Source organism: Panthera leo, chromosome B4 (assembly GCF_018350215.1).
Source record: "Panthera leo isolate Ple1 chromosome B4, P.leo_Ple1_pat1.1, whole genome shotgun sequence".
In the NCBI taxonomy this organism is placed as follows: Eukaryota; Metazoa; Chordata; class Mammalia; order Carnivora; family Felidae; genus Panthera; species Panthera leo.
In genome coordinates this window covers 104,974,128-104,998,767 of record NC_056685.1, presented here as the reverse complement: position 1 = coordinate 104,998,767, position 24,640 = coordinate 104,974,128, and the positions used below count along the sequence as shown (strand labels likewise).

At 40.5% G+C, this 24,640-nt stretch overlaps 1 protein-coding gene across 1 annotated transcript in view; it reads right to left on the bottom strand.

The window, feature by feature from the left end:
• TMTC2 (transmembrane O-mannosyltransferase targeting cadherins 2) overlaps positions 1-11,353 on the bottom strand; it is a 412,004-nt gene extending 400,651 nt beyond the window's left edge. The window contains exon 1 of the mRNA XM_042947264.1: positions 11,135-11,353. Coding sequence (XP_042803198.1) covers positions 11,135-11,217 — 83 coding nt within the window. The 5' untranslated portion in view covers positions 11,218-11,353. The remainder of the gene's footprint in view (positions 1-11,134) is intronic.
• Between the last annotated feature and the right edge of the window lie 13,287 nt (positions 11,354-24,640).

Sequence of the window (24,640 nt, the reverse complement as noted above, 5' to 3'; positions counted from 1 at the left end):
CAACAGCTGCGGCAGCAGGAGCTCAACCACTGACTGGAAGTGGAAAAGTTAGCAACAGCTTGGAATGGGACACAGCTCTGTTCTCAGACGCTAATGTGCAGTGATAACTGAGAGTCACCTTCAGGTCCAACACCCTCTACATCAAAGGGTATATACCCATGCAGCTTTTTAAAACACACACAGAATATTTGTCATACTATTTCACTTCATCCTCACTCTGTGGTCAGCAGTTATTATTATTTCCACTTCCTGATCCATTATAAGACAAAGTTTTAGAGAGCAAAGTAGCTCAATGCAGTAGTAATTGCAAGACTTAAATGCCAGCCTTTGATCTTGGCTCAATGTTCATTCATGATACTGCCTCTAGTGCACAGTATTTAAAAAAAAAAAAAAAAAAAAAAAAGGAATAATCATTACCGATTTTAGAATGAGTTCTTTAAAAAGATGTCTATTAGGGAGCACCTGGGTGGCTCAGTCAGTTAAGCGTCTGACTTTTGGTTTCGGCCCAGGTCATGATCTCACGGTTTCATGAGTTCGAGCCCTGCATCAGGCTCCAAGCTGACAGTGCAGAGCCTTCTTGGGATTCTTTGTCTCCCTTCTCTTTCTCCCTCTCTGCTACCCACGCTATCTCCTTGGGATTCTTTGTCTCCCTTCTCTTTCTCCCTCTCTGCTACCCACGCTATCTCTGTCTCTCTCAAAATCAATAAATAAGCTTAAAAAAAAAAAAAAAAGATGTCTATTAGTAGGAAGTTAAAACTTCAGATATATAGGGCATTCATCTATTCAGAAAGCCCCCAAAATGCCCAAAGGCTAAGGCATAAGGTGCCAGGTTAAAAAAATGGGTTCAAGTATTTCTAATCCTGTGTAGGTACCTTCACATGACCACATCATCCAGTACCCTAAATATCATTAATATATAAAAATCTTTCCTACTCTCAGCTGCCTAAACACCTATTTTGTGGTGCCTGTCTACAGTCTGTGAAGTCTTCACGTAACGCAAGTCAAGTTTCCTTACAAGGAATTGTTCAAAAGAGGCACAAACCAAAAACGGCACTGACTACAGAGACTCAGTGTAATAAGCATCAGTATTTTTCAAGTCCAAGCCTAAGGCAATTGCAGATCAGTTTGTCAAAATCAGAATCCAACATCTGTCTACACACTAATGTTACAAAGGAGATGATATTGTAATACAAGATGGTGACAGATATTTCAGTAGAGATCATCTCCTAGAATTTCAACAGGCTCTCCACCTTTTCAAAATCTACACAATACCTCAAATCCATCTGATCAATTTAAAGATGTCATGATTGAACAAATGTGAAAACAAAACATAAAGATGAAATAAAATGGCCAAACTGCTACACAGAGAACAGGCATCTTATCCTCAATCTTATTCAATTCAGGAATTTAGGCAATCTTTCCAAATGTCTGTGAAACAGACTGAGCTGATGTAATACATTTAAATGAAATAGAGCCTTATTACTCAAGGTGCGGTCCATGAACCAGCATCATCTGTTGCACCTGTGAGAGACAGACATGTACTCTGAGCCCCACTCCAGCCAGAACCTGCATTTTTGAAATATATTTTTCCTTCCTTTTTTCCTTCAAGTTTTTATTTTGATTCCAGTATAGTTTAACAGTGTCATAGCGGTTTCAGGTGTACAATATAGTGATGCAACACTTCCATACATCACCCGGTGTTCATCATGACACATGCCCTCCTCAATCTCTGGCACCTGTTTCACCCATGCCCCCACCTCCCTCCTCTCTGGTAACCATCAGTTTGTTCTCTATAGTTAAGAGTTTATTTCTTGATTTGTCTCAGAACCTACATTTTAACACCCCAGGTGATTTGCAGGTAGAAGGGAGTTTAGGAAGCACTGATTTAAAAATATATATATATATATATATACCTGGATGGAAAGAGACTCAGGGGGTGCCTGGGTGGCTCAGTCAGCTGAGTGCCCAACTCCTGATTTCAGCTCAGGTCAGGCACTGAGCATGGAGCCTGTCTGGGATTCTCTCTCTTTAAAAAAAAAAAAAAAAAAAAAAAAAAAAAAAAAAAGAGAGAGAGAGAGAGAGACCCAACAAGAGGCCCAGGCCCAGTTCAAAAATGTATCTTTAGGAGAAGCACGGAGGGATCCCTCTGATTTGAAGAAATCAGAGATTTAAACTGCATTTTAGAAGAGTTCCTAAAAGGCAATCATCCATGTCAAAGGATGAAGGCAGGGAGCAAATGATGAGAGAGGACAAGGTCGAAAGCCCCCTTGTCTGCCACAGGCATCTCAATCTTATCAGGCATGAGTTCCAAAGGAGCTACTAGCTACTCTCTCATAGAAATGGCTTGATGACATACAGGAGGTTTCAAACAGTGAAATTTCAGTTTCTGTTCAACGCGAAACAAATGCCCAAAACACCACTGCTTTTAAAAGAAAAAATACAGACTCTTAAATATAAAGGCGAAGGAAGCAACCCTAGAGATGCTTTCTAATGGGATATTTTAAATGAAAGACTAGATATTTGTGGCAAAGTATATTCGGTAATTTCAGGCTACACACCGGTGTCTTTCATAGATTTTCTTCAAATCTTAAATTCATTTTCTTTGGTTAAATCAGTACATAACCCTGTGGGAATGGGTTAAAGTATAAAACCTTATTTCTTTAATATAAATTCAGTGACACAATTCAGCACCATTTTTTTTTTCAATAGAATAACCTTCCTATTTTAAATGAGGTTTACCAAATGAATTCAGGTATACCGGTTTTTCACATCAGCTATAAATAATTGCCTCCCTCTAAAGGGCCTATTTCTGCAAATAAAAATGTCTTTTTGCCTGATTAAACTTCTTCATCATCTGAGAACTTTTCTTCTGCAAATTTGTAGTTGGAAAATTTGTCATTAGAAGCCTGCTTTGTCAAAATGAGCTCTTCTCAATTGCTTTCAGAGAGCAGTCCTATAGTTAATTATTTGGAGGAGGAGGGGAACATCCTCTTCTAAAAGAAGTACACTTGACAAAATATTTGGACCCAAGTATTCTACCTTAAGACTTAAGACATCTTTTATAATCCAAGGCAGTAGGCTCAGTATGTGCAATACCTTTTAAAACCTAAAGATAAGAAGGCAGAAGTAGCCAAAAGACAGTTTATAAAACAATGAGAAAGGTCCCCAGATGAGTATTTCAGCTGCCAGCATTACCTCAAGAACCACTTCCCTTAAATGGCTTTGTAATGACAAGCATCTTCCCCCAAACTAAAAGTGGTCGAGCCTGTCAATGTAATCTGTAAAGCCACCACCTCTGTTATCCCCTGTTGCAGACACAATCTGCAGAGATAGCGCTTCAACATGCACCGACATTATAATGAATTAAACTACTGACTTTCATGATTAATCCAAGGGATGCCACTAACAGAAAAGAAAGCAGGGTAGATCTGCCTTCATTGTGGAACAAATTGAAAATTAACAAAAACAAGATGTTTACTTTTCCCAAAGTGTTTTCACTTATCTGCCTCTCTCCGAGACTAGTTTTATAATCTAGGGTTTATAATAGAAATTTAATAATAATATGCTTTGTAACAATGTTCTAAACATAGACATAGAACCCGACCAAGAGATTAAAGCAAAAACAAACAAGGCTATGGTCTGTATCCTTTCAGTCTCTTAATAGAATACTTACAAGCAATTCAAAAAAGAAAACAAAATTTCATAAGACACAGCTGTAAAAAATTTTACTAGACTTACTCATCTTTAAAAAAAACTTATTCTATAAAATGCAAACTTGTGAACTGCATTTAAAATTAATAACCAAAGAATTCCAAGAATGCAGGGTTATATGGATTGCCATTCTTCCCACTGGATTTTTAAACAATGCTGAAACATGCCTGTTTGAAATACTTCAGTATCATCATTTAACACTGTTCAAAATGTCAAGAGCCATATTGCGCCCCAGTGGCCACTCTTCAGCAAATAACACATCCTTTGAAGTTAAAATACTCCTAAATGATGCCAAGGGAGAATTTCTAGGAGACTACAGTCAAAACTTTCTACTTCTGAAGAAATCAATAATCTGGAATCACAATTAGGAATAAAGCATGTTTGTTATCAAAACTTGGAAGTTTTTCAGTTTCAAATGTCAGTAAATTCCTTTTACCCTATGGCAATAATTTTTATACACTGTTTGCTAATGAAATCATAATCACAAGCCTGTAGTGAACTTGCTGGGTTTTGTTTTTTTTTTTTTTAAACATGATGTCTCAGTGAAATAATGACACATTTATTATAATAAATGCCACAGAAATGAAGGGCAATCATCAAAGGCAAAGGGATAGGACAGAACCATTTCATTTTTCCCAACACCTAACACACAGCTGCTATTGGAAGGGCAGTAATGTACGTTTCATTTGACAAATCATGTAATTTAGTCAATCTCCTGAACTACAACTACATGCTGGGCCACGCCTCATATCCTGCCTCACTCTGATATTCTGATATCACAAGATGCCCCAGCAAAGAAAACAAGAAACAAAAGCTTACATCAAATTATCATAAGCTCAATAGCATCTCCTCTGCCAAATACTAAGGTACTCTTAAAACAGATACTGCAGCACTGCCCTCAAGCAATGTGGTATGTGCATACCTTTATAATCAATAAATGTACATATAATTTCATTTAATTCCACAATAAAATGGAATCTAAAGGTGAACTTTTAGAATAAATAAGTGTACATATAATTTCATTTAATTCCACAATAAAATGAAATCTAAAGGTGAATTTAGAATTTTCAATTCTAATCTCTTTTCCATATTAATTTTTTAGACCTGAGCCAATAAAAACCTCTCTGCTCATCTCATCTTTAAAATAATCATTCTGGTCATTCAAATTAACTGCATCTTATGAAATGCCCTTAAGGAAAACAAACTACTCTAAAAACACGATAGCAACTTTTAATGTAGCATCTTGAAAACCAATCACTTCAGTGTTCCTGCCTTTTTCAAAATTTTTTCTGAGTAGTTAGGCTTACTCAGTTCTTTCCCATTTACCTGTAAGAAAAAAAAAAAAAAAAAAAAGGTCATGGTTGAACCCAAAATTGTAATCCCAAAGAGTTTCTAAAAGACTGAAACAAACATTTATACATTTTGCTCCAAGAAACCTTGAGTACCAGAGAAACTGACAAATATGATTGAAAAGTTAAACTGTCAGAGAGGAGGAAAGGAGATCAATAGAAATTTGATAGTGCTGCATCTTGATGGAATTATCTGCCTAGAAACTACAGCCAAAAAAAAAAAAAAAAATCTTTGAGGCAAAGTCTTCAATCCCCATGACCAGTCGAGGCAAATCTAGTTAACTCAAAGTATTCAACCACTGTTTCCCTCCATGGAAAACAACTGATCCAGACAAACAGGAAAAACACATTTGGGGAGAGGTATTCTAAAGCTTCTACGTGTATGAATACAGTGCCAGTGAGCACCAGACCAACAACAAGGCCAGTTCAAACCACCTACCATGGACCCTCAGCACAGCTATTCTGGGAAAGAAGCCAACAGAGTCCCAATAAAAGTTTTAAAATACGAGTATCAATCAAAATAAACATGACTAAATGCAAGTGAATCTGCTGAAGTACAATCTATCAGCATTTTTATAAGTTTATCATCAGACTCCCAGATTCAAAGAGTTTACAATACCAGCTATAGTACAGTAGGAAAGGACAGACCGGTAACGATGTTTGCTGACGAGGGTGAACAGCCGCTGTTTGTATTATGCATCATATATATGAGAAGCCTATGTGTAGGAGTATTCATAGTTAGTGAATTGCTGAACACAGTCATTTATACCTCAAAAGTACATACAAATAAAATCTTCAAAGAAACCATCTAGCATTGTGCACAGTTACACCTGCAATTATTCAAAGTATGATGCCTTCACGAAAAACAGAACGTACACAGTTCCTGGTCATATGTCTCTCCTCTTTTTTTCAACCAGGCTCTAAATGAGAACAGCTATTCACAGAAGAGGGGTGTTTACATTCAACAACGCATTTGTCCTTTCCATCAAAGCTGCCACACATGTCACTTTGTGAAGCCATTAAAGTAGGTACCCAAAGCTACATGATATTTAGCTTATAAAAAATAATCAAAAAACTTAAAAGGTATATGTTATTGTATTAAAAGCATGGTAAGTGAGAATGATAAAGTTATTAGGTTTGTCAGCCACACATTTTTCAGGGTGACAAGGGTAAACTATGCCCTTTCCTAACATTATGAAGGTGCCTGTTTTAGAAGATATGCTCCCTTTGCCTATGATAAACAGCTGGAACATCATGGGCATTTTTAAAGAAGTGCTTTTAGCATGCAGAAGAGCAACAGAGAGATTGGGAAGACAAATTGTGTTCCTAACTCAAGTTGGAATCCAAAAGGTTCTAGTTGTTTCAGAATTATAGCATCAGAGAATTAAGGGTTCCCCTAGGGGCACATTAGTACTAAAAAACTAAATGCAGATGACAAAAAAATGTAAAACAATAATATATAATAATATAGCCCCCCACGTCACACACACACACACACACACACACACACACACACACACACACTAATATTGTTATTATAATATATAGAGAGAGAAACACAACTAAGAGACACATGGCTGGCAAGCAGCAATTCTCCGTATCGCCTTTATACATGGCCATTCAGTGCTTGTCTTTGGGTCATTTGCTAGGATAAACCGCATGTGACAGGCTCATCGGAAGTAAGGCAAAGTAGTCCGTACTGGCTTCACCTAATTTTAATTTACTATTAAGAGATGTATTTGTTCAAACTGCAAAATGAACCTGTCCTGCATACATTTGATTAAACTTATTTAGAAAATAAAATACATTAAAATAGTTCATAAACTATAAACTGTATCCACTTGCATTTTTTTCAGTATATCATAAACTCAGGAGAGAAAATCAGAGTACAGTAACAACCCTGTACACACTGACTTCTTCCAATAAAAACCTGAGTAGGCAACTTTGATACAAAGCAAACTCCTTCCTTATATATTTTCATTATATAGTAATTCTTCCTAAACATGCTTTCACTAAATACCAAGCAGGACTTGGTTGAACATACTAGAATCCTAAGGTAACAACCCCAGACTGTTCTCCTGCAAGCCTATTAGAATGTTTTAGAGGGAAGTTAAAAGAGTAACTGATCATTTCATAAGGGATTCTTATCATACCAGGTCAAAACCCAAATGGACAATAACTTTAAAGGGGCCAAGAAGAAGGAATAGTTGAATACCCTTAGAAAAAAAAAAAAAAAGATTTTAAAAAAAAGTTGTAATATCTTAATTCCTCCATTCCTTCATTTTAAATGCTGTTAATCAAAATCTTTATGACTTTAGATTAACTCATGTTTCTATAAAAACAGATTTATATTCAGATCCGAATGAATACTAAACCAGGAAAGTGCTATTAAGAGTTGTGGTAGTTTTGACTCAAAAGTTGAAATTTCGGTTGTGGAGCTGTTCTTCCAAGTTTCACATGATTGTGGCACAATGGAATAGCTAAGAAACCTAACGGTCACGTTGACGATCAAGGTTGGTTTTAACAAACTGCAAAATGGACAACAAGGAAAAGAAATTTCAGAGTACCACAAACCCATTTCCCACTTCCAAATACTCAAATTATCTTTTTTTTAAGTAATGTATGATTTTATTCACACAAGAATAAAAATACGTATTAGGTGCATTATCTTCTTGTTTACGTGTTACACATGATAAAGGGCTAGCTATGAATTAGATGATACGTGCAACATGAAATCTGACCGCAAAACAACAGTTCTGGCATACTTCTGTTGCTTTGAAGGACACAGACTCCTCTCTTGAGTGTTATCTCTGTGCAAAACCTAAGATAGGATTTTTAAAGAGGACATAGTGAAAATGATGCAATGTTATCCTCAACAGACATATAAGAGGGCACAGAATTTGGGGTCAGCAAGTTTTTTTCCAGTGACCTAAACACCAAATTTCCCCAGAAAATGAGAGAGCCCTTCAAGAAGTCATCATTCATCATGACTTCAAATTTGGCCAAGACTGCACATTTATAATTCCAATTGTACTCTAACCACAATTTAAGATTCAATACAATCATGGCTAGACTGAACGTAAGGGGATGGAGTGGGGGGGGGGGGCGGTGAAGCTGAAACTATATATGCTTTTTCATCAGATATGATGAACTCTATTCTTCCCAGCCATATTCTTAAGTTTAGCATTAAAACAGTTGTAAAATATTAAGTTTTACCATAGGGAAATCGATTTTGCTATGAAAAAGTTTCAGATTACCACTTAATCTCAACCAAGTTACATCAAACAGTGAAAGTAATTACATATATAGTTTACAAAGTAAACTTGATCACCATATTTAAAGGAAATGATAACTTTGAGAAGTACCACAGCAATAATGTTTAAGCTGAAGCAATATAAAGCCCTCCTCTAGCAAATGCCAGATTCTTCAGCTAAAATGCAGAGTCTTGATTTAGTTAAGCAAGTCAAGCGTAAGAGCCATCTCCCTTCTCGCAAGCTCCCAGCACTGGCCTCTCCTTCCAGAACTGTATTTCACAAAGTTCCTGGGGGGTAGTGGAATGCACACATGCAGTTTACACAATTTTTTAAACTTGAGTCCCTGTAGTCTGAAACGCAGTACTAGAAGTAAACACATTATCATCATCCTACAGTTTCCACTTGACTCCTTAGCTCTCCCCCAGTTCCACATGGAGCTGTGAGTTAGAGAAAGTAGATACAAATTATATCCAAAAAGCCACAATTTACAGAGCACTCTGGCACTGAATCACCTGCACATGCCATGCAGACATCCAGTAAGTTCCACACTCCTATTAACAAGTGTATCAGAATTTCTAGGATACATGAAAACCAAGTTTGATTCTGTTAAGACTTCATGCTCTTTTAAGAGCATAGGACTGTATATGCAGTTCTGCTACTAAGAAAACTGGACTCAAAATACACCTCCAAATCATAGCAAAGTATAATTTATATTTACAGGCTCTCAACATCATATCAGTATATAATGTCTATCTATGTATCATATATTGAGCAAGCTATCAATTAGATGATATGGACAACTCATCACATTATGTTCATCTACGTAGCTAAGTCAGGAATTTTGACATTGCACCCAACCTACAGTATGTAAAGAACTTACGACGATTGCCCACCATCAAAGCACAACTAATTTATCATCTCCTTCACACTATTCTCCCCAAGTTACAAAGTCCTAATGCTCCCGACCGATGATTAAAGAACACAAAATAAGCATTAAATCTATAGAAAAATGTATGTGCAAGTTTAGTGTAGTTCAAGCCTTCATCTTTACAGGATATGTTCTTCTGACATGTATTTTTTACAGAACTGGACAGCAATAAAGGACAGCATACACTGAGAATGCTTGATTTATCACAGCGTTCTACAATACTTAGCATATTACAGTTAAGTTGCTTTTTTTCCAAGCTCTTTATTCTTGGCTTAAATGATTACTTTCCAAACTGTCCCCAACAGAAACAGGAACTGCTCAGATTCATCCCTGAGCTCGTTTTAGTGAAAAGTCACCCATCTTTGGAAGCAAAAGTTTTTTCTTCCAATACCCTAGAAATAGCAGGTGCACGGTAACAAAAAAACTGGAAGGAACAGAAGCAGCTCACCCCCAGTCTTACACAAAGAATATTTATTTCTCAGAGGATGTAGCATAATTGCTAAAACATATACATTGCTTAAAAGTTGAGGAAAAGTTTATGTCTAACAGTGGCTTCCTTATCAACCAGTCTGATAGAAACTACATAAAATGCATTAAGAAGAGTTTGCTTGAATTTATAGCAGACATGTGGCTGTAAATCAAGATTCACAGATTTCAAGCATACATCCATGAACATGCTTTACCCCGTAGAGTGGGCACACCAGAGATGGCTAATTACCACCCAGAAAAGATTCTGCCTTCACGATCAGCCACTCTGCCTAACTTCACTCTCTGCCTTGCCCTGACCCTGGGGATCCATTCACTTTCCATAGCCCAGAGAGGCTGCTGAAAAGCTGTCAAAGTAAATCTGTGCTCACTTTTTGGATGGTTTAATTTCAATGGAGCATGAAACACCCCAGGACGGTTAATAAGTTTAGCCAGGCGTGCTGTTCTCCCTAATATATTTTAATTATGCATCTGTTTTAATTGTAATCAGATTAAGTCACCGGAAAGGCACAAATTGGAATTTTCCCTAATGGCTATCGGAGCTTTTCACCAGTTTCTAAACACTAACAACGTTTAAAAAATAGGTAGAGACACCAGCACAACTGTGACATTTTCCAGAAATCGATGCAGTTTCTTTGACAACACAGTTCAGGTCTCATTAGCCACCCAAACTAGCCCAAATGCAGAAGACAACTTCAGTCTCTAGGGGCGTCTTCTTCCTCAATTAGCACAAAAGAATCGCTAACGTCTAATGTAAAACTCCCAAACAGAAATGAAAGCGCAGGCTTTTATAAAAGTGCTACTCCATCGATTGGTGAGGGAGGAGGGGGGAGTCGGAGTGTCCATCAGCAGCATTATCTTGGCTCAAAGTAAAGTACCGTACACGTCAAATGGGAAAGTTGGAACAGAGGACGATTCTCTCCTTCCACTATTTTGGTAACTGTCAAAGGTGTGTGTTTCCCCCCCCCCCCCTCGGGAAATAAAAGTGTCCCATCAATAAAAGGAAACGTCACAGGGAAGACCTATTCAGAGGAGGGGAGCGGTTTCCTTCCAGCCCAGACCTAAAATCGCTCAATGTGCACCAAGAAATACCTAAGACTTTTTTTTTTTTTTTCCATTTAATACCTTGATTAAACAGTTTCCCAAATTGCTGTGATTTCCGCTAGGATACTTAAGCGTTCGCCAACAGCCAAGAACCAAGAGAAAGAACCTGCCGCAAACTAGGAACCCAAACTCCTTCAGCCCGCCCAGCGCGCTCGCGTCCCGGTGTTTGCTCTGGGTGTTGTTTACGCTTCTCCTAAACCTTCAGGTGCTGGACCAGTTCCTGTAAGACGCGCTTCAAGCCTTAAAGTGCGGGAAGCTTCTGAGCCACCGCGGAGTCCCCACGGAGCCCGTCGACCCCTTACCTGTCATCATAGCAGAAATCCGCACTCAAGGTGTTGAGATACAAGGCGAGCCCCAGAGCGCTGCTCACCAACTCTGCAATCATCTCTCCACCGCCTTCCCTCCGGCTCGGCTCCCAGCGCGAGGGCAGCAGCGGCAACAAAAAACAGAAGCATCAATCCCCACCTTCCGCCGCCTTCTCCTCCCAGCTTCACTTTTTCCTAGCTCCCCACCCTCCTGTCCCTCCCTTCCTCCCTCGGGTCCTTGCAATCCGCCGCTCTCCTCCTCCTCCTCTTTCCTCCTCCTCGCGCCCGTCTCCGCAGCCCCTGCGTTCTCTTCGGGTGCGGGCTCACACCACGCTCCCCATGCCCGGCGCCCGCGAGCGGCTGGCGGCTTTCGGGTTCCGCGCCCCCCGGCGGATGTACAGGGCTGGTCCTTCGCACGGCTCGCGGCCCCCACCCTAACCCATGGCAGTTCGGGGCGCCCTAGGTGAGGAGTGGGACTCAGAGGAGGTGGAAGAATGCGGGATGGGGACAGAGGGACCGGACCCAGCCGGACTCTGAGACCAGCTGGAGGAAGAGAGAGAAAGAGGGGCGGGTGGGAGGGACGAGGCGAACCGCCTCCCCTCGCCGCCTCCCGGGCGCACGGCTCCGGTGCTGCTCCGGCTGACTCCGGCTGCCACAGCGGCTGCCGCTCATTCACTCTTTATTAGCTCCCTCCCAGCCTCAGCCCCTTCTCCGGTGAAGTGAGGAGCGGTGGCTGGAGACTCCAGAAGCTCCCGCGTGGGGTTCTCGGCGCGGCCCCCCGCGCCTGCGTGGCCAACCCTCCATCCCGGCTTTGCCCGGCCCCTTTCTCCACCCAGATCCTCCCCTAAGGCTCCTCCCACACCACCCCCTGGCTGGAGGCTCCTCCCACCTCCCCACGGCCCGGGGCTCCTCCCACCCACCTCCCGCCCTCCTCTTGTTTCCTTCACCTTCGATTTCACTCCGGAAAGCCCCCGGGACCCAAGGGCGACTGCTGGAAGACAGCCCAGAGGGGTAGCTGGAGTGCGCCCTGGGAGTAGGAGCTGTTAGAGAATCGACACCGAGGAAGGACCCTGTCGCTCGCGCCGCTGCTGCCTGGCAGTGCCTGGCACCGACTGGATCTCAGCCCCAGCGCTGACTGTGCCAAGCGCTGCCAGGCGTAAGTCCGGTCAGCTGGAGGGACTTCTGGGGACCGAAAGAGGAAGAACAGGTTTGGCGAGGGCTGCAGCTCGGTGGCCACAAACATTCACGCGACCTCTCATACACGCTCACAGCGAGTGAGTCGAAATGGGAGGGGGTGTTGGAGAGCTTGGGGGGCATCTTAGGAGGGAGAGATTTCAGCTCCGAGCCTACCGTCGTCCCGAATGTCAGTAGAAAGACGCATGGGAAGGAGAATGTTCCCGCAGTCAGGTTAAAAAGAAAGGACCCCCGGAGAGGAAAGAAACACATACGCACACACCGCAGCTGCGGGGGCCTTTCGTGGTTTCAGGGGGGACTTTCAGGCTGACTCTGGAAATACAGAGAAGAGACGCCTCTGCAGCCCGGTACACCGCTATCCTCAAAACCTAGGAAGGCGGGAAGCTAATGCCCTTTCTTTTCCGCCCGGATGCAGGACTGGATGGAAGGCGTCCAACCTGATAAATTATGGTGTAGAAGAATGGCCTGTGTAGACGAGCTCTGGGTACTAAAGTTGCAAGACCAAAGAGGACGGTGGGCTGCCTGCCACACCTCCTCCTGGCTTGGCCCCTCTCTGGCTGGGCGATGGGCTCCCGTGGACCAAGATGAACACTACTGCAGCGCCCCCTGCTGCATGATAACCACAGTGCTTGGAAAACAGACCCGGAGAGGGCTGACTGACCCCGCCCCCCTCCCCTCCGCCCTCCAAGGGAAGCGCCTAAGTAACAAGCTTTCCAGGACTCAAATCTAGGGCAACAAATGTAATCCTCTGGATGTCTGGCCGTGGCCTGAGAAGTAAATACTGTGGTTTGGGTGTCAGCAAAACAAAACTCCGTCTTTTCCTGATTTCACAAAAAAATCTGTGTAGACACGGATGAAATGGTGAACATTTATTATATTTATTTTGCCATGCAAGATGGACCCATTTTTGTTCCCTGAGACAAACATATGTAAAACATAAAAAAAAGGGAGTTGTATCTTTAAAGGCAGACACTGATCTTTTAACTTTTTTTTTTAACTCTGTAACCTCTGCTCACTGTTGCAAAGTTTAAAAAATCCTGTTAATTGACCCATCAAGTTCCTCTATATCTGTATCCCTCCACTGTATTTACATGTTGATATTGGATCCTAGCACACTGGATGAAGAGCACCCAGGAACTGAAGTCCTCACTGTGCTATTATTACATGAGAAACCTTTGGCCAGTCCCTCAACCTCTTTGTGCCCCTTTTGTCTCACCTATACAGCAGTGATGAAAATAATATCTGTGGGTACTATTATTATGAAGATTAAAGTAATTAAGGTGTGAAACACCTAAGTGCAATAGAAGGGCTAATAATAATAATTATAATTATTATTATCTCCAACTTTCTCCATTCCTTTTAGTTGTTCACTAAAACCTAGATACTTCCAAAATGTAGATCATGGCATCCACATGGCCCCAACCCTATTTCTAACTCCCTTATTTTCTGCATGGACTTAAGCAGTACCCTTATTTCTACTTCTGCAGTTCCCCCTTCCCCACAGTCTTACTTCAGGCATTAGAAGATTCTTTTGAAAACTTACAATGTCTCTACTTTAAAATGCTTAATGACTTCCTGATACACATCGAATAAAACTCTTGATTTTTACCACGGCCAGCTAGGCACTCCTTTGGCCCTGATCCCTTCCCTCCCCTCACATTGTGCTCAAGTGTTCCAGCCACACGGGCATCCTTCTCCTCTGACACCACTCTCTCCTCTTTCTGCCTGGGATGCCTTCTCAGACCTTCCCTAGCTCCTTCTCAGCATGCCAATCTTAGTTCAAATGTTATCCATCCACCTGAGAGAATTCCCCCACCCACCCTATACTGTAGCCTCACTGCCAGCCATCTTTGTCCCATTTTCACCCGAATGATTTTCTTGATAGCATGCGTTGTATCTGGAATGCCCACTAGAATGGCAGCAGCTCCAAGAGGGCGAGGATCTTAACAGCCCGGTTTTCCACATAACACCCAGAGCCTGTAACATCTGGACAAGCAGAAGAAGCTAAAACAAAACAACACAAAATGTTGACAACAAATGAACAAATAAGTGTGCTTAGCAGAAACAATATAGCAACTGGAAATTCACAAATGTTCATCATGAGAGAATAAGGTAAACTGAATTGTTGTCCATGGTAGAGACAGTGAAGAATTAACAAAGGAGAGAGGGAGGAAGTAGGTTAAAAATTCTGAAGAAAGTATCAGTTCTTCAGGAAAGCCTGTGGTAAGTCACACACAAACAGCTCTCTTCAATAATTAAGAGGACTCCGAGGCATGAAAGTAGTAAGGAGGTTTGGGTCCAGTGTGCAAAAAGCTTGTAAGCATTTCCAGAGCTGTCTCCACTTCAAGGCTCCAATAGTTCTAAATAAATATTTTCTATACTCCTCCTCCACCTCCTTCTTTTCTCCTCTCCCTACTCCCAACTCCTGAGGATTGGGAGCCTGGGAGATGGTGAGAAATCACATTTTGCTGTCCCTGATGAATGGAAGGCTGAAAAAACAGCTGTGCTGATTTTAACAAATTTTCCTATTTTAATTTAATGTAGGTCTCAACATTCTTCCAATGCATTAAACATTGGTTGCATTCAGACTACTCTCCAAGGACTGAGAAGCAGCCACTTTCTGCGTTTCCTACCTTCCTTGGACACCAGTTGGGGGGTTGGGGGGGTTGGATGCAGGGAGGGCGTTATCGTCTCAAAGATGTCATCACTATCCTTGGAGATCATTTCAAATCTAGAGACATTGCTTTTCAGTGTATTAAGGTGTACCTTCCCATTGTAGATTGCTGCCTCGGTAATGAATATATATATAGATATACTTATTCTATTTAAAGCTACTGTTGCTCTCCACAGATGAAGGAAATTAGGCTGGTTGGCTTGACTTTTCTACCTTAGACACAAGACTGGCCAAAAAAGTGCTAAGCCCTTATTTTCCCAAAGTAGGTTCCACACATCTGCTACCTCACCACTTCCTCAATGAATTCTTTTTTATAGTCGCCCCGACCTACCCTGCATTCGTTCTGCATTCCCAGGCCTTTGTTGTATAATTCATACCTTTGTGGTGCCAGGTCCTGGGGGTAAAGATTTCCTTATTTGCCTAAGACATTTTTGGTTTATTGTGCAATACCGTCTTCCCTTTGGGTGTTGCATAAATATTAACTAAAAATCCACATCTGGACTTGGTCTTCATTTCTATTTGTCCTAATATAACTTCTCTTTGAACAATTCATTTGGAGAGTGTGCCAAGGGTGAAATGTGGCACATAAATTCTCCTGCTGCACAGAATGCCTTTTAAAGTGCCCACAGATTTGGTTATTTATGAACAGAAGATTTGCACCTCTTCCTTGCTCTCTCAATTCTAAAATTGTACCAGGCCAAAGTAATTACAATCTCCCATATGTTTTGTGGAAAAGGTATCCAAGAATCTCCTGCTAAAATCTTAACAGATTGACTAGGAAGCAGAAAAACACTAGCCCAGCAGGTGAAACTGCCTGTTTAGGGAGGTCAGACCAGAGCTCTCTGCTGGGGGACTCATAAGCTCTGGGCTTTACTCAGGAAATAACCCTGCAGGAGAAAAACAGCAGAGCGTGGATGAAATGTGGGTCAGGGAGCTGAAAGAGGCACACTAGCTGCTTGGTTAACTAATGACAGTAAATGCATTGGCTACACATGTTACATTTAGATGTTCCCAGCACACCATAAAATCCTGCCCTGCAGACACTGCAATATGTAACATCGCTTTGTCCCAAAACTTGTGATCCATTAGGAATATAATTAGGACAATACAGCCACAGAAACAGATCCTGTCACCTCTGTCACAAACCCGGGGCTGTTAAGAACCAGCTGCTACTAAAATAATGATCACTTTAAAAATCTCACAGTCTCCCAGCTTGCAATTCAGAGGATGTGGGGGTAGGGGAGGAGAGGAGGAGGAGGAGGAGTGTAGAAGTAACATGTTAATAACCAGATATGGGTAATTGCAGAGATGTTAAGGCTAATGATAGAATTCAAACTCAATCAAGAAAAGCAAGGACAACCTCCTTCACAGAATCTCTCCAAATGCATTCACATGCACTGATATAAACAGTGATCAAAAATATTCCTACAGCTTGAAAGATTGCACAGACTCTTAGGTCACAGTTTTGATAAGCCTCAGATTCCGTAAAATAAAAGATAAGGAGGAGAGAGAAGATGAGATTTGATGAGGACATTAAGTAAACCAGTTATTCATGAATGTTGCCCTAGGATTCAGCCCAACGTGACCCCTTTAAGCCAGCATTGTCCAACAAACATTTCTGCAAAGGTAGTTGAAGAGCCGCACTGTCCAATGTAGTCGCCGTCAGCTAATGTGGCTACTAAGCACTTAAAATATAGCGAGTGTGACTGAGGAACTGAATTTTAATTTTAACTTAAATTAGGACATTGGCTAGTGGCTACTCTATTGGACAGCACAGCTTAAGCTCTCAGGGCCTCGCAGCTGACCCCCTGTCTCTGTGCCTTACAAGAAGATACTTATCAAAGACATTGTCTCCTCTTGCCACCAGTAACAGCTTTAGTTCTGAACCTTTTGCATTGGACTGCTCCACACCCACATGTGGCTTGTCTCCTTTATAAAATAGCCACTAGCTGGGGCCACTGAGTGGCTCAGGCTGTTAAGCAACCAGCTTCAGCTCAGGTCGTGATCTCAAGGCACATGGGTTAGAGCCCCACATCTGGCTCTCTGCTGACGGCTCAGAACCTGGAGCCTGCTTCGGGTTCTGTGTCTCCCTCTCTCTCTGCCTTTCCCCTGCTTGCTCTCTCTCTCCAAAATAAATAAACATTAAAAAAATTAAAAAAAAAAAAAAGAACAGCCACCAGCCATTGAACACCTTTTAGGAATTAGGCATTTCACTGAGCATGTTATGTTTATGACCTCATTTAATCCTCACAAGTGCCCTGGGAGATAGGTACCATTACTATCACTCTTTTACAGGTAAGGATGCAGAGGCGTGGAGAGGTTCAGTAAATTGTTCATAGTCTTCCACTTCTGGTGGTGGAGCTGACATTTGAATTTATGTCTTTTAACTGCAGAAGTCTATGCTTTAAGCACTACTCAGTCCAATCTTGTTGTTCCTTCTCCCATTCAAAACACCACATCCCCTTTGGGATCTGCTTCAGGAGAAGGAACTCCTGGCTACTTCCAGGATGTTTTGATTAAATTCATATTCTTCCTCCTCTCCTCTCACTCAGATGATTAAGGATAAAATACTTATCTTCCTTTGTCAACTACTTTTACCTGATTTTTTCCCCCAAATCTCGTATCAAAACCTGCAAAGACTCCAGAGATTACATATTAGAAACCCTCCTCTATAAAATACACACACACCCCACATACATTTTTTTAAAATAGATGTATTCAAATCCTGTATAGGCATTTTTCCTAACATAATCCACATCACATATTACAAAAATAGCGAGGATAAGTAACGTAACTCAAACTCCAACAAAGTAATGAAAGTATTAATGCAATTTACAATTTGGAAAACCAAATAAAGCATTTATAATTGATTTAATATAATTATGTTAAAAACCCCACTACAAATTTGTACCTCATATAGCGTATTTAATCCATTTATTATTGCTATGAAATGACTAGAAAGTATATTTAGAGTTGGTCTATTAATCTAATGATAAATGACAGGAAGTCACTGTATTTAAAACTTTTGCAATAGATTTAATTAAGTTGTCCATTTAAATGAATACATATTTTATAATTTGTAATACTATTATTTAATAATTACAAATGAATGATACATTTACAGCTTTGCATGTAGATTTCCACCACCCTATACTTTTTTTCCCCAATGCTCTTTCTTTCATCTTTTTTGTCCTTTTGGGTCTCTTGTATTTTTGCATATTTTATTCCTATGAAAACATTTAAATCTTATTTATTTATTTATCTTTAATTTACTTTTTAATTTACATCCAAGTTAGTTAACATATAGTGCAAGAAGGATTTTGGTAGAATCCGGTGATTCATCCCCTACATATAACACCCAGTGCTCATCCCAGCAAGTGTCCTCCTTAATGCCTCTTGCCCATTTAACCTGTCTCCCCACCCAACAACCCACCAGCAACCCTCAGTTTGTTCTCTATATTTAAGAGTCTCTTGTGTTTTGTCCTCCTCCCTTTTTTATATTGTTGTTGCTTCCAGCATTTAAATCTTAATGCACAAAACAACAAAGCCACCCTCATGCATATGAAAATCTGCCCTGACAGAGACCAGCTATTAAGAAAACAGGTTGTCTGCAATGGTAGATTTGAAGCTAAGACATTTATTTTCTTAGCAGTCAGTTGGAAAGTCAGTCCCTAATTGAAGTGGATAAATGAAGACATTAGATTCATGAATTCCAAGCTGAATTTTTTGAGAGAGAGAGAGAGAGAGAGAGAGAGAGCGCACCCCCACGCCAGTGGGGAAGAGACAAAGGGAGAGGGAGAGAGAATCCTAGGCAGGGTCCATGTCCAGCACAGGGTGGGGGGTGGGGCTAGATCTCAGGACTGTGAGATCATGACCTCAGCTGAAATCAAGAGTTGGCGGCTTAACCCACTGGGCCGCCCACACCTAGGCACCCCTCCAAGCTGATTTTTGGCAATTGTCACCTATAATTTATATTGCAAACATGTGATACAGGCAAGCACTGATCTGCTTTCTGTCACTATAGATGAGTTTGCATTTTCTAAAATTTTATATAAATGGAAATTACACTCTACTTTTTTCTGATGAGGGGGGCTTCTTTCACCCAGCATAATTATTTTGAGATTCTTCAGTGTTTCTGTGTATATTAATAGTTCATTTATTTTTATCTCTGAGTAATATTCTATTTGTATGGCTGTACTACAATTTCTTTATCCATGTATCTGTTGATGAGAATTTGAATTCTTTCCAGCTTTTGGCTAGTGCAAACAAAGCTGCTATGAACATTCATGAGAAGTCATTGCATGGATATGTGCTTTCATATCCCTTGGGTAAATACCTAGGAGTGGATGGCTGAATCATTCAGTCCCATAGTGTTTGCTATTTTAAGAAACTGCCAAACCGTTTTCCACAGTGGTTATACCATTTTACATTCCTGCAATCAGCTTATGACAGTTCCACTTACCCCACATTCTTGCCAACACTTGTAGAGTCAGTCTTTTTAATTTTAGACATGCTACCAGGTGTGAAGGAATAATATATTTTACTTTTGTCATTCCCCTAACACTAACGATGTTGAGCATCTTTCCATATGCTTATTTTCAAACCATACATGTTTGGTGACAAGTCTGTTCAAATCATTTGCCCCATGTCTTTGTTGACAAAAGACAACTGCTTAAAGCAAATTTATAGCTCTCAGTTCTACAATCAGAAATCCAGCATGGGGGTGACTGGGTGGCTCAATCAGTTAAGCATTTCACTCTTGGTTTCAGTTCGGGTCATGATGTCACAGTCCATGGGATCGAGTTGAGCCCCGAGTTGAGCTCTCACTGACATCACAGAACCTGCTTGGGATTCTCTCTCCGTCACTCCCTGCCCCTCCCCACTCACACTCCATGTGTATGCGTGCGCACACACACACACACACACACACACACACTCCCTCCCTCTCTCTCTCTCTCTCTCTCTCTCTCTCTCTCAATAAATAGATAAACTTTAAAAAGTCCTCCTAAAATTAAAAAAGGGATGCATGAATGGCTCAGTCAGCTAAAGGCCCAACTCGACTTCTGCTCAGGTCGTGATCTGGCAGTTTGTGAGTTTGAGCCCCTTATTGGGCTCTGTGCTGACAATGTGGAGCATGCTTGGTATTCTCTGTCCCTCTCTCTATCTCCCCCCCGACTCGTGCTCTCTCCCCCACTCTCTCTGTCTCTGTCTCTCTGTCTCTCTCTCAAAAATAAATAAACTTAAAAAAAAAAAGTCCATCATGGCTCATCTGGGTTCTCAGCTCAAGGTCTCACTTGATGCAAATGAAAGGCTTAGAGCAGTTAGGCTCTTATGTGGAGGCTCTGGAGAAGAATCCACTTCCAAACACATTCAAGTGTTGGCAGAACTCAGTTCTTTGTGGGTATAGGACTGAGGTCCCCATTTGTTCTCTTGAGATTTTACAGGCTGCCTGCCTTCCTTGTCACAAGTTCTCCTTCCATTTGCAAATTAGCAACAGTGCTTCAAGTCCTTTCCATGCTTCAAATCTATTTTTTGTCCATTTAAAAAGTTGCATCCTTTGGGGCACCTAGGTGGCTCAGTCAGTTGAGCGTCGGACTTTGACTTAGGTCATGATCTCCCAGTTCGTTGGAACCCGTATTAGGCTCTGTGCTGACAATGCATAGCCTGCTTGGTATTCTCTGTCTCCTCTCTCTCTGCCTCTCCCCAAATCATGCTTCTCTCTCTCTCTCTCTCTCAAAACTAAACTTTTTGAAAAATTAAAAAAAAAAAAAAAAGAAGTCCAGCATTGCTCATCTGGGCAGCTCAAGGTCTCACTTGATGGGAATGAAGGAAATGACAGCACGTAACGTACTTCTGTGCCCCTTTCTCTCTGCCCCTCCCCCACTCATTCTCTCTCTCTCTCTCTCTCGCTCTCGCTCTCGCTCTCTCTCTCTCTTTCTGTCAAAAGACATCTTAAAAAATTGCATTCTTTGTCTTATCAAATTTTGAGAGTTCTTTATTTGAAATGCAAGTCTTTTGTTAGATACATAATTTGCAAACATTTTTTCTCAGCCTTTGGCTTGTCTTTTCAGTCTCTTAATGGTGTCTTTCAAAGAGCAGATCTTCTTAATTTTGAGTAAGTCCAATTGATCTTTACTTTTTTTTTTTTATTTTTTTTTTAACGTTTATTTATTTGTGAGACAGAGAGAGACAGAGCATGAACAGGGGAGGGGCAGAGAGAGAGGGAGACACAGAATCGGAAATAGGCTCCAGGCTCTGAGCTGTCAGCACAAAGCCCGACGTGGGGCTCGAACTCACGGACTGTGAGATCATGACCTGAGCCGAAGTCGGACGCTTAACCGACTGAGCCATCCAGGCGCCCCCAATTGATCTTTACTTTTAATCATGTTTTTGATGTTGTATCTAAGACATGTTTGCTTAATCCAAGGTTACAAAGAGTTTCTCCTACTTTTCTCTACATATGTTACAGTTTTGGGATTTTAGAGTTAGATATATAACCCATGAGGATTTAGTTTTTGTTTTTGGGATAAAATATTGCTTAAAGTTCTCCCTCTCTCCTTTTTTTTTTGTCTTTGGATATTTAATTGTTCCACCATGATTTGCTAAAAAAGTTTATTTTCTCTGCTGAATTGCCTTTGCATCTTTATCAACTGACATATATACATAGATCTATTTCTGGACATATATTCTGTCCATCAATCCTTTTGTCTATTTTTATGACAACATGAAACTGTCTTGATACTGAAGCTTTATAAGTCTTAAAGTCGAGTATTGTAATTTTTACAAATTGGTTCTTCTTTTTCAACGTTGTTCCCTACCTCTATTTAATTACATTTTTTTCCACTTGCTATTATAAGCCCCTATCATTTGGCTCTTGTTTTCTTTCACCTCTTCTTGATATATCTATTTCTTATATATCTAAGATATATATATATCTTATATATATAGGATATATTTCTAAGATATATCTATTTCTTAGGTAGATTTATATGTGATTTAATATATGTGATTTAATATGTGATTATGTGTGTGTGGGCATTTAGATCCAAAAAATGTGTCTGTTCTTTGAGTGAGTTCTCTGTATGAGAAGTAGAGTGAACATTTATGGCCTAAGATATTAGTTAGTAACATGGGTAGGATAGGATTAATGTATGCAGGTGTCATCCCTTCTAAGCAAAACCCTTAAAATATCTGTTCAACATGTATTTCTCTTTAGGTTCAAAATGAGAAAATTATAGGCGTTGAAAGTAACACAACACTTCAACTTAGCTGGAATTATTACCCAAATCTGTACTGTCACATGGACAGCGCTAATCATTAACATTCACAAAAGATAAGTGATTTTAATGAATACAGTTACAAGTTCCTTTCCGATATTTTCAATTTCTCTTCTCTCCCCCCCAATCCCCACTCCATTTCATGCATTCATGCCAGTAAAACATTTCTCATTCTTCTGTGGTTCCTGTTCTATGATAAGTTTTAGTTTTGTGATGTTTCAGGACATGACAGCATCTTTGAAAATATCTTACAGTGTTTAAACTTTAGTTGTAAATCACCGGCTCTCAGCAAACAGCATATATCATGTGCTGTAGTCAGTTTTAACATTTCAGCTGACAGCAAGTACAGACTTCAATCTCGGGGTTAGTGGCCTGGTCGGTTACTGCACCGTGACACCTCCTTACAGAAATATGCCACAAAAATACCCAGTGGGGATAGGTGGATTCTGACCCAAAGTGACTTTTGAGTTGCAATTCAAGGGATCAATCATCTTTACATTTATGAAAGGAGCCAAATATGAACTATATTTCCAATTTAGTTCAGTTATGATTTCAGAATCCCAGTGAATAAGAATGCGGGGCAACTGCCTGGCTGACCCATCCTTTAACTTGGCTCTGGGTACAGGTGGCAGTCAGTCCTTTGCCCAAGTAATTCTACTAAAAGCCATGCATGATAGCTGCCCACATGTGTGCCTGTACCTTGTTTGAATACAATGTTTTTGCTAATCCCCTCTCCATCCCCCTTACTGTCTCTCTTACCCACACCCAAATAAGTAGGGTTTCTGATGTAGAGACAGGGGGGAAAAAAGGTGTTTATATTTGTTGAGCACTTGCTATGTACCAACTGGTACTATGCCAGGTATGTTGAATACACTATGTAATTTAATTCTCATAATAGTCTGGCCAAATGAATATCATTACTATCTTTTCACCAATGACAAAACTAAGGGTCAACAATATTAAGTAACTTGTGCTGGATAGCACAACAAGTAACTGACGACCCAGGATTCTATACCATTTCTGTCTTGTTCCAAAAGCCTCTTATGTTAAATCTTATACAGTGTCCATCTCATTAATGATATTGAGAACTTACTTCAGAATCAAGTGACTTTTTTAGATTCTCTCCTTCTTTAAGCCCTTTGTAAAATGAGGAAGGAACAGCTTTTGGGAGGATTTCAAAGTCATTTTTGTTTGTTTGTTTTTTGGTTTGTTTTTTTTTTTGTTTTTTTTGGGGGGGGTTTTTTTGCTCTGGTGAGATTTTTGTGAGATAATGGAATCAAAAGAGATAGACTCATGGGTCATACAAACAAAATCATGTTTAGGTTCTGTATACACAAAAATGGAGGCAAAGTCCAGAAGGCTACTGAATTTTGGCAGGATACAAAGAATTTGGAATATAAAAGATAGAAACACTAATAGTGAATTCCTGCAGAGAACACCAATAAGCTACAATTCAGGCAGGGAATGGACTAATTCCCACTGTTGGAAATTTTATGCCCCAATCCAGTATTGAGAGCCAAGCAAGGGGATGCCACTCTGCACAGATGGACATCAAGGAATACCTTTTATTTATTTTTTTTTTTTTAATTTTTTTTTTTCCTATTTTTGGGACAGAGAGAGACAGAGCATGAACGGGGGAGGGACAGAGAGAGAGGGAGACACAGAATCGGAAAGAGGCTCCAGGCTCTGAGCCATCAGCCCAGAGCCTGACGCGGGGCTCGAACTCACGGACCGTGAGATCGTGACCTGGCTGAAGTCGGACGCTTAACCGACTGCGCCACCCAGGCGCCCCAAGGAATACCTTTTAAAACTACTTTGTAGACAGAGAAAAATTAGCCTTTTACCTTGAGGTCAGATGTAGAGATAAAAGAATACAATGTATACACAAAGATATACAAATGACATTTCCTATCTCTTCATCGTATTCAAAATACCTTTTAAAAATCATGTTTCATAACAGAGACACCAGATAGCAACGAAGTAAAAATTGGCTATCCAACCCTGGAAAGCCATTCAGAGGTTCTGGAAACAATTATTCAATAAAAACAACTCAAGAATTCCTTAATAATATGTATGGATACTTTTTGAAGAATTCTAGAACTATATAATATTAAATAAAGGATTATTCATTAAAAGTAATGCTGGGAGTGATTGCCAGGTGCTGGGGGAAGAGTAGGTAGGAAGTTCCTGTTCAGTGAGTACAGAGTTTCAGTCCTACAAGGTGAAAATGTTCTAGAGATTGGCTGTAAAAGAATGTGCATAGAGTTAACAATACTCTGCTGTATACTTAAAAATTGTTAAGAGGGTGATTTCATATTATGTGTTTTTTACCATAATTTTTTTAAAAAGTGATTCTGG